Source organism: Hipposideros armiger, unplaced genomic scaffold, assembly GCF_001890085.2.
Source record: "Hipposideros armiger isolate ML-2016 unplaced genomic scaffold, ASM189008v1 scaffold_349, whole genome shotgun sequence".
Classification (NCBI taxonomy): Eukaryota; Metazoa; Chordata; class Mammalia; order Chiroptera; family Hipposideridae; genus Hipposideros; species Hipposideros armiger.
Window position 1 is genome coordinate 573,660 of NW_017731699.1, and position 18,717 is coordinate 592,376.

General features: G+C 47.3%; 1 protein-coding gene across 1 annotated transcript; it reads right to left on the reverse strand.

Moving 5' to 3' along the window:
• Positions 1–4,221: 4,221 nt before the first annotated feature.
• On the reverse strand, positions 4,222–16,884 carry CD2 (CD2 molecule). The gene is made up of 5 exons (XM_019661446.1): positions 16,746–16,884; positions 16,307–16,603; positions 12,233–12,460; positions 8,306–8,425; positions 4,222–4,997 (listed from the first exon to the last, which is right to left on the reverse strand). Exons 1-5 carry the CDS (start codon positions 16,804–16,806, stop codon positions 4,681–4,683), a joined length of 1,023 nt encoding a protein of 340 aa, XP_019516991.1. The 5' UTR covers positions 16,807–16,884; the 3' UTR covers positions 4,222–4,680.
• Between the last annotated feature and the right edge of the window lie 1,833 nt (positions 16,885–18,717).

Sequence of the window (18,717 nt, forward strand, 5' to 3'; positions counted from 1 at the left end):
CTTTTTGTTTTATTGATGATTTCCTTTGCTGTGAAAAAACTTTTAAGTTTGATGTAATCCCATATGTTAATTTGTTCTTTTATTTCCCTTGCCTGAGGGGATATCTCAGTAAAAATATTACTCAAGGTAATGTCTGCAAATTTACTCCCTATTTTTTCTTCTAGGAGTTTTATGGTTTCAGGCCTGACATGTAAGTCTTTAATCCATTTTGAATTTGTTCTTGTATATGGTGTAAGTAGGTGGTCCATTTGATTAGGTCCTTTTCCCGGAGTTAATAAGATTTTTAAGGTGATAAGTCTTCTCTAATATACTGCCTGAAAAAATCACGAGTATTCTGTCTGATTTCTGCAAGCTGAGTGGAGTAGGAGCTCAGTCCCAACATTCCATAGAAACATTTTATTTAATTTCTCTGCTTTTAATATAGTCTACTTCTATCAGCTACGTGACATCCCCCAATCCAGAAACCCTTTGTTTTACCATCTCTAGAGAGTTCATCTGCAGGCCTCTGCTGGGCGGTAACTGATCTGCCTGCTGTAGGGACAGAACCTGGGATCTGATGGCTTCTTGTGCAGATCTTGAAACAGTCTTTCTGTTTCAGCCTCATCATCATTCCTACTCCTGGAGAGAGCTTTGCCTTTTAGGGATTGAATGCAGTAGATCATTTAGTTCCATGGCTTCTCCACCCCGCTTTCACATTGATTCAACTTTTGAAGTCTTCTTAGTTACCACCCTTTTCTCTGCTTTTGCAAGTTCCAAAATTGTGCTCCTTTTTTTTCTTTTTTTTTTTTTGGTCTCTGTGGTTTGTGTCTTTTGTTTGTGTTCAGTTTACTATTATTTTTGTTGGATTTCAGAAGGGAGTAAAGGCTAATGCATAAGTTGAGCTGCTATCCTCCCCTAGAAATGTCCCTGCCTCACGGCTAGCCCTTGCCCTGGCCCCTCATGTACTGTATTGCTTCCCAGTCCGTGTGGCTGGGCTGTGCTGCACCAGTTCATCTGGGGCCTCTAGGACTGGCTAACTGTTTGCTTAAGTCCCTGAAAGTTGAGTGCCCAACCCCCAACATTTTCTGTAAGCACCTCCCCTACGTCAGCCCTGACCAGTGGGTAGATGTCATGCGGACTGGTAGGATATCAGAAAGGCCAGACTTTCCCCTGCTCCCCACTCCTCTGCTCTGTGTTGCTGGAAATAAACCACCAGGGTGTCTTGTGGGATGTTGGTCAAATGTCCCATCCGGGCAACCCTGCTTATGGGGTCAGGGAGGGGACCGCAGGCTGATGGCTCAATCTAGGCCCTGTGAGGTGGTCTCATAGTTCTGTTGTTTAGCTCTTAATAAATCTTGTGTAGGGTTTTATTTATTTGTGCTGTGTGGCCCAATGTTAGGAAACTAACTCAGGCCAATCAAAGCCACAGCACACTGAGTCACCTTACCAAGTGCTTATTTATTGATCTATAATGGGCTGTGTCTCTTTCTAATAACAGGATCATTTATATCTGCTCTCCAGGGTATTCCTTCTGGGGTATCAAGGCAGAACGGAAGCTCACAGTTATCAGCTGTCTTCTCTCCACCAGGGCGTGCCAGGTACATTTTCGTGTATAATTTCCAGTTAAGCCGTGAGGAGGTCTTCCCCCCATTTTACAGATGAGGAAACCAATGTTCAAAGAGGCTGAGTAAGTTAGTAAAGCTTACAAAGCCAGTGAGAGAGGGTCAGAACCTTCTCCGACTCTGAACTAGATGGCCACAGAAGGAGACAGAGAGGAGATGGCCTCACAAGCTTCACGTCACAGGAGAATTCAGGAGTCAGTAGAGGCCCTGAATGACGTCGTAGAGGAAGAGCAAGAGGAAATTGCTGGGCTCAGACCATTCTTTAGGGAGGACAGGGAGGCTATCAAAAAGACCAGAATTTTCTATCTTCATAAGATCCTCTAGGATGTCCCAGTCCCTCAAATTACCTGAATATTATTTCCAACATGGCTGACTTCTCATATTAGTAATTCCCTGTGGAGGATAGGTAACTGGGCTATCACTTGTGTTCTTACAAAGCTGTATTACCTATGAGTTCCTAAAGTGTGGCCAGTCACTGATGATGAATCATTTGAGGACCAATAAACCTATGGTTTCCCAACATAAATGCCCATCAGAATCACCAAGAGAGGTTGTTGAAAATACAGAGTCTTGGGCCCCAACCTAACCTACTAAACCATCGCTCTATTTTTACAACCCCACAAACCATTCTTATGAGGCTGGTCTGACTACTTCTCAGAAAGCCCACGCTCTGGGACAGGATCAGTCAGAGGTCGACAACATTGGACAGGTGGGTGACAGCAGCAGAAATCCTGAGCAAGGCTCATGTTTTTTACCTCATGGTGGAGAGTCCAGCGGTGCAAGGAGTCTTGTGTATGTAGGTTCCACGTGTGTTCACTTCCCTTTCTTTCATCAAGGTCATACTCACCCATGGAATCAATTGACCAGTGATAGTTCAAAAACGCACTACGGGCACTTGAGAAATGGTCGTCATCCTCAAGAAGTGTATTAACTATGCATCTCATCAATTCCAAAATGCATGTTTTGGTTCACGTTTTAACATCTCAGAAATGGGGTTGTACCTAAAAATTGATTGTATCTTAGCTTTGTTATAATGTGACTGAGAGTGTTTTTTTCTCTCTTATGGTATGTAAAATTAATGGTGCCACTTAAAATCAATGGTATTTTCAAATCAGTGAAACACAGTAGTTGAAAAAGGAAGAGCACACTTGCATGAACAGGTAGCTGACATGAATTTTGCTCATGCTGTTCCCTCTACATGGGTAATCCTGCACCTCTCCTTCACCAGTTCTAATCTGTTACAACTCAATTCAAATGCCACATCCTCCAGGAAGCCTTCTGTGTCACCTCAGTCCTACCACCCAACCTGGATTCCAAGTCCTCCCTCTGGCCTCCTGTACTTGCCTCTGACTTATGCTTGTCACGCTGTATTATATTTATCCTGTAATTAGCCCACCCCTCTCTCAACTAGATTGTGAGCTCCTTGAAAGCAAAGGTGCAATTGTACACCTCTGTGTTTCTAGCAACTAGCACAGAGCCTGGGATGTAGTAAAAGTTCAATAAATGTTTGTTGAATGAATGAATGACAAAGGGTTGAATAGTTTCAGGCAATATGTGTTCTGTGTCATATGTAATACCACAGGATTTCAAAAGAAAGGCCGAACACAGGGCTGAAAACGTCAGGGGCAGCTTCATGAAGGGGATGGGATGGAAGCCATTCTGGTTGAATAGCTGACGGAATAAATGGCTCAGGACTGAAATGAAGAATGAGAAAAGCGTGTCAGTGCTCAGACCTCCATCTCTCCTGGTAGGTAGATGCTGCGATGACGTCCCTTGGCTGGATTTCATGTTTGAGTTTCAGGAGGCCATGGGGCTTTTCATTCATGATAACCCTTAATAATTAAAACTCTGGGTATTAGAACAGTAGATGCTCAGGTTCCACAGAATGAGCAGTTCAACCCTCGGTGAGTTTTCTCCGGAAGTTCTGAATATACACAGACTTTGTGGTTTAGACCTCAGCGCTTCCTGCCAGCATCTGATAAGACCTAGCAAGTCTAAGAAGCCGGGGGAAGGTGGTGAATGGGCGGTGGATGGGACCACAAACAGGGCCCCCGCATTTCAAAGCAGGTGCCTTCTCACCACGTACTGTTTTAGAACCTTAACTGAAAACTGTTGTTGTTTTGGATTTTTTTTTCTCCCCACTTCCCCCAAGGAACAGCTAACAAGACTCTAGCTGGGAATGGGGGCTGACCTTTTCATACTGGTCATTTAAGACATTTGGGATTTGATTAAACCTAGTCATCTCTTAGTCTGCCCTTTGGTATGTCATCCGATAGGCTCATGGCGCCTCCAGTATTCACAGGTTCCTGTCTTTTCTGGGATGACTCTATAGATCATTGTGACCATGTCTGAACAGTCAAGGAAGTGAGACCCAAGCAAATTATGTTTTCTGGCGACTCTCGTTGAGATTTGTGCATAGAGGTTTCAATTCATTATACAAATCTACAAACAGGTTGCCAGGCCAGCTTTGCAGCTGAGACCTTGGGAGCATGTTCTAGTAGGGATTAAGGTGGCCCAGGTGAACTGGAGTGACCAAATTTGTTCCTACTTCCATACCAACCATCTTCCTCATGCAGCAGCTTGATGCTGGGCTCCTTCCTATAATGAGTAGACACTTGGATCAAATTAAAGCTTTTATTTCCAGTCTACTCCCGGGATGGTGGGCAAGTGTCCACCAGGCACGTAAGACACCCCAGAGTCCTTTGAGCAGGCAGGCAGCTGGCAATGAGACACAGGCTCAGCGACTCCCGGACGTCACACAGGGAGGTGCAGAGTGCTGTAGGATTTTGTGCTCGGTCACCCATCATCTTAACAATGGCACTTTTATTGTCTTTTCCTTCCTGGTGTGGTGGAGCTCTAGGAGGAGGCCAGAGCACCCAGATGTTAGACCATGTTTCTGAGAAAGGGTGCAGTATGGCTGTGGCCCATGGGCTCAGGAGACGATAACGTTCTACTAGGATACACTCGATGGAAGTGCAGGCATGCACGCCGGGGGGCGGGATTTCCACAGCGCCTTTCTGGGAAAGGATGGTTTCTATGTCTTGAATTAGAGGAAGGGGACAACGGTGCCAGGAGACAGTTATGAGTTTTCCGTGAACCCACGGGGAGGTTTTGGTTGAACTCGAGGCCTGGGGAGAGGGGGGCCTTTCTGCTGGTGACCTTGTGTGCCATGGGGAGGAAGAGGCCTCTTCTGCTGCTGCTGCTGCTGCTGCTGCTGGTGCTGGACACGGTGGCCAGGAGGTGGGGGACGATGACCAGGTGCCTGGGTGCGATGACCAGGGGGTGGAGGAGGTTGGGACACAGCCGGATTCTGAGGAGCTGAGCCTGGAATTTGGTGGGGCTTCTGGGTCCTTTCCTCGGAGGTTATTCTATGTACTCTGATGTCCAGCTCCTCACCTGCAACAATAAAACCTCTAAAGAGTTCATCTTGGCAAGGTATGGTCAGCGTGACTATTTATCAAGTGTACCTCCTCTGTACAAGGTGTCATGCTAGCTGCTTCTGGGGATGTGATGAGGAAGCAGAAGCTGCCCTACCTTCTAAGGGTTCTCGGTCTTACAGGGGAGACAGAAATGCCCACCAGCAAGGTAGAGTGAGAGCCCAGGGATTTAGAGAACTCAGGGAGCCTGAGGCAAGGAGACATGTGGGGGGAGGCTTGGTTTTGGGTCTCCCAGGAGTAGAGAGGGCACTCAGACCCCACAGGCTGCCGGTGTCATTCTAGAGATGGTGCCCTGAGAGTAGCTCATGGTTAGGGCCCTCATAATGGGCTCTGCATGGACAGAGAGGATGTTTGTAATGACCTTCCTTCAGCTCCGCCTTTCACCAATTCTGCTGTAACACAACCACATTCTGGTGCGGCTTGGAAGCTGCGCAAGAGGTTTGCAGTCCTGAGAAACTTACTAGCTTCTCAGAAATTCATAAAGAAGGCCCATCCTCTGGGGCTTAGAGGGAGAAGGACTCTTCCCCTGGTCCCCGCTCTGGGATTGTCTGCTTTGTGTGACTATCATCCATGAAGACAAGCCCATGACTCACAGTAATGTCATTTTTCCTTTGCTGTTTCAAAACCACACAGAAACTCTGTGAGGGTGCTCAGCTGCGATGGGTCTGAAGGGCCCCATGGCCCCTCCGGCCTCCTTTGGGCTACAGGTTTGGTACTCCTATCCCTGTGCCCAGGGCCACCCTTGCAGCTCTGAGGAAGGCAGTAGGAGGGCGGTCAGTGAACGGCTGTCGCACTGCTGCAGGGATATGCTGCTGAGCAAACACAGGCCTTCCCTGAGTGTCCTGTGACTTCAGGAGATGACGCGAGTCCACACGTCTTCCTCCTGCTGCTGGAAGTCCAGGCCTCAGGTGGCTTCCAGTGTGAGGGCTCAAAGCAGATGACACAGTTTGGAGTGTAAGAGGCCAGTGTGCTCTAAGCACACACAGAAAAGGGTGCAGAAAGGGAAAAACACATTCTTGGTGCCCCAAGGTCATGTCTAGGAGGCCAGGCAGAGAGGTCTGTGACTCCTGACCACACTCCCTGCTATGGATCAGAGCGGGGTCTGTTTGTAGCCCTTACGTGGCAGGCTTGGCCTGGCCGTTGATTCACGAGTCTGTTCACCCACTGTTCTGTTCATTTGTTCTTTGAACATCTTTTCTCCCTCTTCTAGGTGTTAGGTGCCATTGCCAAGTGGCAGTGATGCCCCCCAAGAAGCCTAAAATCAAGTAAGCAGGACTGCCAATCACAATATCAGTCTCTAGTAAGAGCCCAGGGCCTCCAGAGGGGTGCAGACCAGGAGTCCCATGAGTTCCAGGAGGAGGGGTGGGGCGTGGCCAAGTGGCTGAGGCTCCAGGCTGGCTTGGGCAAACAAGGCTAGCTATGACTCTGTGCAGCCTGCCCGGGCAGAGCAGAACTGTGGGCCCCAGCATGTCCATGCCTGCAACAGCAGCCCCTGCCCAATGTCTGCTCCAGAGAATTCTTTCAGGCCCATTTTGTCTCCTGGCTGCTCAACCCAGGGCCAGGATGAAACAGTCTAGGCACCTGGGCCCTCGCTTTCAGGGTTGTGCAGGGTCGACTCTGAGGGTGAGGGTCTCTTTAAATTTTGCACCCTGGGCTCCTTGCTTGCCTCACCATAGTGCTGACTCAGCCTACTGGGGAGAGGGTTTGGGGGAAATCATTTAACCTCACTGAGCTTAAGTTTTCTCATCTGTATGAGTATTATCTATCTTATAAGATCACTCGGAGAGTTGGATAAGATAATGAATATAAAGCATTATATCACAGAGGTTAGTGCCTTTCACAAGCAACTGATTTGTCACTACGAGGGAGTCATTTCAGCCTGGTGAAAGCATGTTGGTCATTTCAGCCTGGTGAAAGCATAGATTGCTTTGTCACAGGGTGGCGTGTGAGGCCCACTTTGGAGAATACGTGAGCTTTGACCATTAGGTGATGGAGAAACGGCCTTTGCAGGGGAAAGAGAGAGCAGAGAACAGCCTGAGAAGGGCTCAGCGAGCAATTCTGTTCTACTGGGGTGGAGAGGTGGGAAAGATGGCGGTGGAAACACGAGGCTATGCTGGGAGCTGTGGTGTGGCGGGACTTAGGGCCCAGGGCCAGGGGCCTGAAGGAGGCCTGAGGAAAGAAGTCTAAAGTAAGGGAGCCAAGTCCGAAGGCAGCCCAAGGCCACCACTGGCTGGGGGGGTTCAGATCAGTTCCTTTCTTAGGGAGTACCCTCTCTAGGGAGAGACTTAGAGTGAGGGGACCCAGTCCTGCCGTGAATGTGAGATTGCACAGAACTTGACAGAGCTGCCCACCTGGCTGCATGTCCCGCTGATGGCGGGGTGCCCCCTGCTGGACCCACCTGCAGCATGAGGTCCCAACTGCCCCATCCTAACACCTGCGGAGACACCTGCTATGCCATTACAGTTGTCCCCCCTCATTCACGGTTTCGCTTTCCATAGTTTCAGTTACCCGCGGTCAACTGAAGTCCAAAAGTATTCCATGGAAAATTCCAGAAATAAACAATTCATTGCATATAATTCTGAGTAGCTTGACGAAATCCCGCGCTTTCCCATTCCGTCCCACCCAGAATGTGAATCATCCCTTTGTCCAGCGTATTGACCCATGAGACACTCCCCACCTAGTCACTCAGTAGCCATCTTGGTTTTCAGATCAACTGCTGAAGTATCGCGATGCCTGTGTTCGAGTCACTCTTATTTTACTGAATAATGTCCCCACAGCCATTCACATAATTGGGTATAAACACCCAGTTTTAGAACAAGCCTGGGAGTCCCTGATGCCTGAAATTTTACCCATGTTCCTAGAAGCTTGGTCCTGAACACACTTTGGGTCACCCCTCCAGGAATGGACAAGATGTTTGTTGAAGGAAAGGGTGTTTCAAAGCTCATCTTTCTACCCACACAGAAATGTGTGGCTTATTCAAAATGCATCCACACAGCCTTACACCGAGCCAGCCTCTGGCAGTGGATTCCAGTGGGCCAGCCTGGATTCAGCTTTTTACAGTTCTTACATTGTCACTACTGAGAATTTGTTTTTCAGAGATCAAGCTAACCACAAAATGGAACAAACAGTAACCGCCTGTGACAGCCCTGACATTCTGAAACTATCTGTCCCCATTCTTTTCTTGCCAGACTCAAAGCGTCATCTCCCTGAGTTGTTTCCACGGGGATTTTGCTCAGGCCTGTGATGGGACAGAAGGAGGGATCTTACCATCTCTCCTTCTGTGCTGTTTTTTCCTCTTGCTGATGTAGACAATGAGTAGGGCCACGAAGATGAAGAAGGTGATGCCTGCTCCACATATGCCCACGATGAGGTAGATATCCACTTTTCCTACAAGAGGAACAGAGGTGGGATGGAGGAGAGGGGTCCTGGGCAGAGGGGCCATCATCGCTCCAGCCAAGGACCCCTGCCTCCTGCAGGAAGCAGATAATAGCACCTGATGGGACTTCTCAACTGCGTGAAGGCCACGCTTCTGGTGGGTGATGAATTGTGTCAGCCCTGACAGAGCACAGGCCCACACCCAGCCCCTCCGAAGGCTCCTTGAGGAACTGTCCCCCGGTTTAGAATGCCTGCTTCCTCATGTGCCCTGTCCACTCCCCACATCAAGGAGAACAGCACAGGCGTGTAGATCTGAGAAGGAGTTTGGAGACAATCTAGTGTCCTCTCTAGTTTCGCAGACAAGGCCCAGAGAGGGAGGATGAATTGCCTGAGGATACACAGTATCTCTTCCTGAGTGGTCCCTTTAAGGAGACCCTTGTCTCAAAGTTTCTGCACTATTTACCCAATCTCATCGCTGGCTACCCTCTTTCACCACATTTTTTTTGTTTTCTCACCTTCTCGGCCAGGCAGTTTCCAAAGGCTGAGGGTCACTTGTCCAGCCCAGCCCTCTGACCTCACAGCCAGCACCCCCGCCCAGGCTTCCCTGGCCTGTGAGAGAAACTCAGACACACAGGGAGCTAGCAGCAGCAGTGGACTTTATCTTCAGCTCACAGACCTCCAGTTGCTGTAATGCAATGAGGATAACAATGACTCAGGGTTAAGAGAAAAGGGTTTGAGTCCCAGGCTCCTCTAAGACAAGAGCTGTGTGACCTTTGGCAAGTTACTCCACCTCTCTGAGCCTGTTCCTCGCTTTGTAAAATGGAGATAATGAAACTTACATTACAGGGTGGTTGTTAAAAGTCAATCAGATAATGGATGTGAAAGTGCTTTGTAAACTGTAAAAGAACATGCAAAGGTGAGGTCCTGCTCTTCGTAGAGCTCTGTGCACTGGTTTCCTGGGAGGGCTGCTGGGCCATCTGCTTTTTGTGAGTCAATGGCAGCTAGAGAAGCAGCAGCTGGGGCCAGGGGTTCAGGGGACTCGTACACCTGGAGAACAGGCTGGAGCTCAGCCAAACATTCCAGGAAACATGCTCTTATACCCAAAGCCCAGGATGGGCCCCAGGAGCAAGCCAGAGGTCCCAAAACCAAGCCAACAGGCTGCAGTGGTGTGTTAATCTTTGCTTGCTTTCTTGAAGTGTCTCTGACCCGTCCTGGCCTGCCTGTAGCACGACCTCCCTCTCTGCTCTGCGGATGGAGGGGCTTCGAGTAGAAAAGCAGGCACGATCCTAAATGGCCATGAAACGGGGCTAACAAAGGATCTGGGATCCTTTGGTTTCCACTGGCTGGGAGGCAGGGCTGGGGCTGCCGAAGTCTCCCTAGATTGAGCCAGGTAGGCCAGCAGGCCTGGAACAAGGTGGGGGCACAGGGTTCAGCCGGGCAGACACCAGCTCGTCCTCTCTCAGCCCTCATAGGAGGCGGCCACACCCTTATCTTGGGCACACTTAACAATGTAAGAACGCCTTACAGCCTGTTTGCTGGGTTGCCCAGCACAGCCCTCTGGGGAGCCTGGGGGTGATCTCCATGGGGAACATTCCAGCATGTCTTAGAGGCAGCTGTGACTCTGTCATTCAAAACTGTGTCCTCACAGTCTCTAAAGCCAACCAGAGCCCTGCCTACATTCCTTCCAGGCGCTAACTCATCCCTAAGTTTATGCGGCAGAGTCCTTCTGTGTGTCCAAACCTGCTCCCTGCTCTAGTAGTTTCGGCTCATCTTTTCTGAGCCAGGTTGTTTCCACTCTGCCTTGACCTTTTCTGGGTGAAATGTCCAGGTCGTTCCCTTTTAGGGTCTTTAAGAACAGCCTCCTCCTCCCCAGTCCCCCCACCCCAGGTGTTCCTCCCTTCCCGGCCCGGCCCGATTCGGCACCACAGCGTAAGGGACACGAGGCTCCCATCTTTGAACCTCTGCTTCTCCCTAGGCCCTCCCTCTCTCCCTAATGTGCACACATTTTCATACTGGAGCGGTCTAGTTAAAATAAACATGGAGTGAGCCTGTCAGATAAAATACAGGATGCCCAGTTAAAGTTGAGCTAAACAACGAATAACTTTTAGTATAAGTATGTCCCATGCAATATTTGGAACATGCTTTTACTGTGTTTTCACTTGTTAACTCTGGCAGCTCTAATCAAGGGCCTCCTGAAAGGGAAAAAGAGGTCGCAAAGTCGAGGAGGGGCTGCTGCCTTCACTGTGCCTCAGTGGTGGGGGCCGTGGAGGGATGGCTGGTGGGCAGCGAGGAGGGGGAGTGACGCTGGTCTAAGCATGTGGCCGGCTGACTCTAAGATGGCCCCAAAGACCCCCGCCTCCTGGTGTTCCCGCCTTTGTGTGCTCCCCTCCAGTGGGATGTGGGCTGGACTTATTGGTTGCTTCTAATCACTAGCATATTCGCAGAAAATGTTGGGATATCTATCAGTCCTGAGCTTAAGTTATAAAAAGATAGTGGCTTTGGTCTCGAGAACTTGTTCTTGCCCTTGCTTAGATTGCTCAGAGGGGAGCCGGCTGCCATATGTCAGGCAGCCCAGTGGCCAACATAAGTGGGCATGGGAGTGGATGGCCCCACCCCATGGAGTCTGGATGTGATTGACATGCCGGCAGCCCCTGCCAGTGTCCAGGTTGTAGCTTCATGAAAGACTCTGAGCCAGAACCACTAAGTTACTCCCAGGCTCATGACTCAAAGAATCTGGGCGACAATGACTACTTGCTGTTTTAAGCCATTAAATGTGGAGTAATTGGTTATGCAGCAACAGATAACTCATTCAAAGTATCTACGACTTCACTCCAGCCCAAGACTGCTTCTCAGGGTCACTAACTAGCCATAGTCACTGTTGAAACTCAAGGCCTCTGGCCAAATAACTAGTTTTTGTGCTCAGTTTCCCTTCAGGGAGTTTGACCAGACAGCACTGGAAAGATAATCAGAGTATCAAATGAGTAGACTCTTGGGAATCGAGGGGTTCGTTTTCTTTGTGGACCAGGAGGTTGAAGCCTAGAAGGGGAAGGGACTCTGTCAAGGTCAGCCCGTTACATCTGGATAGACCCAAACCAGACATCCAGGCCTCCGGTTCCCAGAGCTGAGCACTACAGCAGGCTGCCTCTCAAAATTTACTTCAGGGAGTGATGTCAAGCTGGGGTGACAGGAAAGAGCTTAGACTCAGAGCTTCGGGACTTCCTGGTTGCTGGCTTCTGCTCTGAGGCAGGAGGACATTGCCTCGCTGTCCGCGCCCTCTCTGACCTCGAGCTCTTCCTCCTCCATGCCCCGCCTTAGCTCCGTATTTTTTCTATGGCCCTTCTACCCTCGCCTCTGATAGGAGGTGCTGGCCATCTCCCCTCCAGAAAGGAGTATTTTTTGTTCCCTTCTGCATCGTTACCCTGGGAGTCACCATTGTGGTCACTGACTAGCTGAGGGACCTTGAGCTAGTAAGATTGTCTTCCTGGGAAGCGGGGGCTGGCATAGGTAGGTAGCCTCTACAGCTCCTTCGATGTGTTCAGTTTGGCAATTCCTTGTCCCAGAAGATCTTTTCAATTGCCTGGGGTTATTTTATGTTTTGTGGGAGGACAACCAGGACAACCATGGAACACCACCTCATCTCTTCTCTAAGCCTTCCCTTGAAGGTTTCCAGGGGGAAGAGGTATGTTTTCAGTACTCATTTTGGAGTCAAGGCTGCCTCCCAGCCCAGGCACCTGGGCCCTGCAGCCAGCCTCAGCCATGGGCTGGGCCACTGTGTTTGTGAAACGAACTTGGGATGTCTGATTAGTGCCTGCCACACACCTGAACACGTGATGGTCACCGTGTCGTTTTCCTCACTGGCTTCATTACTTGCAATGCAGTTGTATAATTCATTCACGTTTTTCCATTTGTATACTATGATCTTATGATCTTCTTTAATACTGATCCCTTTTCGATACAGTCTTAATTTATAGTCAGTTCCTTTTTTTACCTCACAGGTCAGGGTTGTGTTTGTACAACTCCAGGAGATCACAGGCTTTGAGACGGCCTCTGCAAAGAAAATAAATATCCAATTCATGCAAGGCAACTTTATGATGATGGCATAATTAATAGACATACCTATTTATAGAGGAGGAAAAGGAGTCATTTTGGGACAAGGGAACAATTTCAAAGACCCCCTAGCTATTTTCAAAAATCATTTTAAAAAAATTTTGTTTATACCGCACCCTCAGAACAAATGTATTTCTGATAAAGTTCACATTATATCAGTAAAAATATGTCACATCAAAAGGTGTTTTACACCTTAAAATGTTTTTATATACATGATCTCATTTAATAAATGCCCAAGGCTCTGAGAGGTTAAATAGGTGGGTTCTTGCCCAAAGTTGCTTAGCCATTCACTATACCTCACTGAATCTCATCTATAAGAGAAGGATAAGAAAAACATGCCCCACCTGTGGCCACAAGGACACCGTGTGACAAAGCCCTGGACAAAGTGTCAGGCGCTGATGTTATCGGTGGGAGTTGATACACTCATAATCATAAATTCATTGCCTGTTCTTTTCTGACATGATATTCGAAGGCCACACAGAAGAAAAGGCCAGGCCTTGGCATCATGGGGGTCAGGTGCAAATCCAAGCCCACTGCTTCTAGCTGTGTGACCTCCTTCCAATTCCTTCTCTTCTGCCCTTTTCCTTTCTTTACTCTCTTTCCCCAGACTTGCCATCTTTCTCGCTCAGTGTCTCTTCATTCGTTACACAAATGACAGCTTATTTTTTCAATGATCCCTCCCTCCCTGATTCCCAGGCAACAATATCGTCCATGAACTTTCCCAGCAAATTTCATTTCTGCCCCCAATAGATAGGCATACAGAAATTTGGTTTCGTCCCATCCTGGGATTCTGTGTGACCAAGAGTGAGGAGGATGGGGAAACATCACACAAGACAAGCTTCGGGCACAGTCTGGAGTCAAGGAGCTTACCTGTCATTTCAAAATGGAAATATTCTTTGTTCTATTTCTAAGAGTAGCATCTGATCATTGTAAAAACTGATAAAAAAATGTTTTGAGACTTAAAAAATAACTTACAATTCCACTCTCCAGAGTCAATAATTATTAATGCTTCAAGGTATATCTTTAGCAGACGTTTTTCTATGCATACACACACATATAAACAATGTTTTAAAAACTAAAACGATATCATGTGATTTTTGTAGTCTGCCTCTTTTTCTTTACTGACCTATCATGAAATTCTTTCCCTTAAGAATATCAATAAACAAATATCACCAAAATCTTTTTTAAAGGTGCATTTCTCATTTAATGAATAAGCTTCTAATTGCTGGGGACTTTTAAATCCTTTCCAGTATTTCACTAATATAAACCATCCAGTGATGAGCAGACTCTCGAAGTCATATCTTTGTGCCTATCCTCTCTGTAAGATAGCTTCCTAGAAAAGAAATGGCCAGATCAAGTGGGGACATAGCGCATAGACGAGACCCCCTCAATTCCAGGTTGCAAGGACTTGCAAGTCCTCTCCACTAACGTTTGCCTTTAAGGAGTTTTCCACTGCCTTTCCAGCCAGCGGCAGCAGCCCGCTCATTAAGAAGATGTGGGCGCCAAGACTGCAACCACGGGAAGTGTAGAGAAGCAGTGAGACAGAGAAGGACACTGAGCAAACAGAGCTTGTGTCCCAGGCACTGCAGGGTATCTTTGCTTGTCTCACTGAAACCGAGTCTCCCTGAATACCCTATGCAATTATTATTATGAAAACCAGACCCAGAGCATCTTTACCCAATGCCATGGGGCAAGCAATAGTGACCAGACCACAAACTGAGTTAAGATGCTGGGTAACATTTACAGAGAGAGAGGGAGAGAGAGAGAGAGAGAGAGAGAGAGAGAGAGAGAGAGAGAGAGAGAAAGGTGGCTGTTGTGTCATGGAAAGATCTCTGTCTTTTGGCCAGGGAGTATAGGGTTTATTTTGGGGGGACTAAAAGTGTTCTAAAATTGATTGTNAGAGAGAGAGAGAGAGAGAGAGAGAGAGAGAGAGAGAGAGAGAGAGAGAGAGCAAGGTGGCTGTTGTGTCATGGAAAGATCTCTGTCTTTTGGCCAGGGAGTATAGGGTTTATTTTGGGGGGACTAAAAGTGTTCTAAAATTGATTGTGGTGACGGTGGCACGACTCTGTGAATATACGAGAAGCCATTGAACTGTTCACTTTAAATGGATGAATTTTATGGTATGTGAACTGTGTCCCAATTAAGCTTTTGGGGAAGAAAAAATGTCATCATCCTTGTTAAAAGAAGCCCTCGGTTTGGAGCTTGACTTTGCATCCATCAAACTGTGAGACTATGGACAGTCACTGCTGTTTCCTTATAGATAAGAAGGGGATAATAACAGCACCACTCGGGATTGCTGGGAACCTTCACTAAGATCGTGGAAGCAAAGCACCTGACACCCAGCTGGTAGCCACTATTGTCGCTGCCATACTAGGAAGGGGTGAATGTGAGGCTCATGTTCAAAGCACGGCACTGGAGCTCATACTGGCAGGAGCCCTGAGATCTGGGGCACCCAGAGCCCATACACAGAGGTCCCTTCTGGCTCCACTCTCAGCCCCACCCCATTTCTGGAATGTACTCTCCAGTCAAGGCTGAAAACTAGGGTGTGGACTGTTGTCATTTACAGGGAGCCAACAATATCTGGGATTGTTGGAGAGGGGCAGCTGCCAGGTCCGTGGGCTGAGAACTGGGCTGGAAGGTGACCATAGGTCATAGGAGGGGACCCTGCTGCTGGTGGCATTTCCTGTGTGAAGTACAGAAATGTTTCTTTGCTCACTGACGCGCTGGCTCGTGCTCACGCTGGAGCCCCTGCCTTCCTCTCCAGGCCAAGTGTTGCTTCCTTTTCTCAATTCTGATCACGTCCTACCAAGTGGCCCCTGGACTTTCAATTTCAAGGTCATTTAAATTCCGCTTTCTCTTCTCTCTCTCCACACCCGTGCCATCCTGCCCATCCTTTCTCCACATATGATTCTCAGTAGGCTAACTCTTCCTCATTTTAGGCACCTTGTCTAGTCTAGTGCTTATCAGCTTTGGCTGCTCATTAGAGTCTTTAGACTCTACTGATGCCCAGGCCCCACACGAGACAATTCTGACTTAGTTGGTCTGGGATGGAAGCCGAGCCCTGGTAAGTTTAATAGCATCTCAGTTGATTCTAACATGCCACCAGGGCTAAGGATCACAAACCAGCCCCTGCCTACTGCACTCGGATTGTAGCAGCAGCGTCCTGGCTGGTTTTCTTGCCCGTCTTCCCCTGAGAGCAGTTGCACCCCTGCTCTCTTGGCACATGCACAGACATACTAAGTAAGCCACACCTTGTGTCTTCTCCACAGAGATCAGCAAAAACGTATCTTCTTCCTTGGATCACTCTGATACAAAGCAGATCAGAAACAAGGGCTGTTCGTCCTTAAATTCATTATTTCCAGCCCTTTCCTGCCATGTCACTATTTCTTCTGGGCATCCTGGCTTGAAATTGTCTCTCTAGTTGGAAGACGCACTGCTCTTCAGTAAGCCCCCCCTTCGCCGCTCCACACCTAGCTTGCCCCTTCTTCACCCACCTGGAAGCCCACCTTTTTCTTCTGCCCACCTGTTTCCCTCCTCCTGATAGCTACTGAAGGGACGGTTTTAGGCAGATGGGCTTGAAGTTCTGTCAGCTGTGGATTTCCACATGTGGATTTCATCTCTCCCACAGGATGGGAGCCTCCACTGAGGCAAGAGGGATGTATTAGATTTCTTTTGGGGCTCCCCCAAGGCCAAGGTCGTGGCTGGGGACATCCCATAAAGGCTATTCCCCAACTTGCTAAATCACACCCATATTGAGATGGAGGAATTTAGGGAACAAAGACTTACCTAGAATCTTCAAATCAAATGTTTTTTCTAAAACGTGTTTTCCTGTTTCACTATATGTGCTTGCCTTGTAGTTACCGCTGTCATTTCTCTTCAGATGTTTAATTTTCAGAGTCCCATTTTTAAATACTTGGTATTTATCGTTTTGCGGGTCAGTCTCGTTCTTTCGGCGTGCAATCCTGGCTCCATCTTTTTCCCACTGTATATCAGCGAAATCATTATTCATTTGAGAATCAGAAATGTCCAAGTTAATGTCCTGATCCAGGATACCATAGACTGTATTGTTTCCAGGGGTTTCACCTGTAAAAAGCAACACAGTTACTGAGATCTCGAGACTCCCTGTCCGGGAAAGCTGAACTGTGACCTCTTTGACTCAACGCTCACTTCAGGGTCTCCCAGGATGCTTCCGATGGACGCAATGGAGACCCACACACCAACTTACCTGTGGTAGAAAAGCTGAACATCAGGAGGAAGCTGGCTAAGATTTGACATGCGAAGCTCATCTTTGGGGTGAGTTTCCTTGTTGTGATTCTGAGCTCTTGTAAAAGGAACTAAAGTAAAACCAGTAGAATCCACCCCTCGGAGCTTAACCACGTGCCTCTGGTTTTTGCTGCTTTTACAGTAGCATAGAAAGTACAAATGCGCACACACTCTCACTCACACTCACACAGCAAACCAACCCTGCTGATAACGTTCCTTTGTCAAAGCAGGCATACTCATGAGTGTGTTCTCCTATCACATTTAAATTCTCACAACAACCTTGGGTGGGCTTTATTACTCCCATTGAAGAGGCAGAAGCTGAGAGGCTAAGTAAATCACGCAGGATCACCCTTTAGTCACCAAGGGTCCCAATTCAACCGTACAGCCCATCTTCTATCCATTCAGCGTTAATGCCTCCAACAAGACCACATCGAAATATAGGTAAATATTCATAAATGAATAGCAGAATACAGCTATTTATTCTATGACTTCACATGTTGGAAAAAAAAATACCTATGAAATAATTATAACAGCCGATTTCTTTCTTTTCCTCAAAAGGTGTTTTAATTTAAAGGTCTAAACTTGTTTTGTGATAAAAAGAAACAAATATAAAATGAATCTCAGCTGTAAATGCTTGAAATACCCAAATCTTACGGTTAGCATACAATTTTACAACGCTATTGAAATTCATAGTTAGGTAAATAAAAAGTTGTTGCAAAACAAACAAAAGTGCAGAGAGACTATGAAATACTATTAAACAATGAGAACAAATGATTCAAAAAACATTTGAGAGGTTAACACTATAGATGATTAAAGAAAGGAACAGATAAAGAGAAAAAGAGAAGTGAGAGAGGATTGGGAAAGAAAGAAAAGAGAAATTTGTCATACAGGGAGAGAAATAGAGCAATGCGTTGATGGATGCACACATAAAAGATGCACAGAGAGATCTAGTCGCAGAAAAACAGTTCCAAAACAGATGTCCAGTTTTATGGTTCTTTAGGATAAAGGGAGTCAAAATCTTAAAAATTGTGCTTGTTTTCTGTTTCAACCTTAGGTACTGATATTGATATTCTCTCTCAAAAAGTTGTGCCAGAAATGAAATTAAGTCAAGTAATGCACTCAACCACTGGGTAAAAAGGAAGCCCGAATAGAATATTTACCACATGATTACGACAAATCCCTAACTCACATCATCCACAAAACCAGACTACAATTGGATTATATTTTGAAATCTTTAAAACCTGTAAAGGTGTTAAAAACAGACATTTTCAGGCTGGCTGAGTGGCGTGATGGTTGAGTTGCCTTGAGATGCCAGCTCTGAGCAGCAGGGCCCTGGTTCGGATCCCACATGTGGGCCAGTGATGCTGTGCCCTCTACAGCTAAGATGGTGAACAGCAGCTCGACCTGGAGCTGGGCTGCTGTGAGTCGCTGGCATCAGCGTAGGCTGCAGCCCCTGCTGCTGCAGTGGGCTGCCATGAGCTATAGTGAGTGGCTGGCAGACAGCGTGAGTGGCTGGCAGCCAGCATGAGCTGTCGTGAGCCGCTGTGAGTGGCCGTCCAATGGCCGACGAACGATCTGCCTCACCCGGGAAGAACGCAATGATCACAATGCCAATATGTGGTCACTGAAGCGACATCCTCCATAACTGGACAAGAACAAAAGGACAGCAACTTGTCTGTTCCCTTTCTCCAATTCCCCAACGCTGTGCTCCTCCCCCAATTCCCCAATAAAATCTTTAAAAAAAAAATAGACATTTTCATACCTTTGAGTATGGAAGACCTACCTACAGATGCTATATGATCCAAAAGTAATAAAGAAAAGATGGACACAATTGACTAAATAAAAATGTAACATTTACGTATAGGGAAAGAGATATTAAACAACATGAAAAGACACAACAGGAAATAGTTGTAATATGTATGAAAAATTGTCAA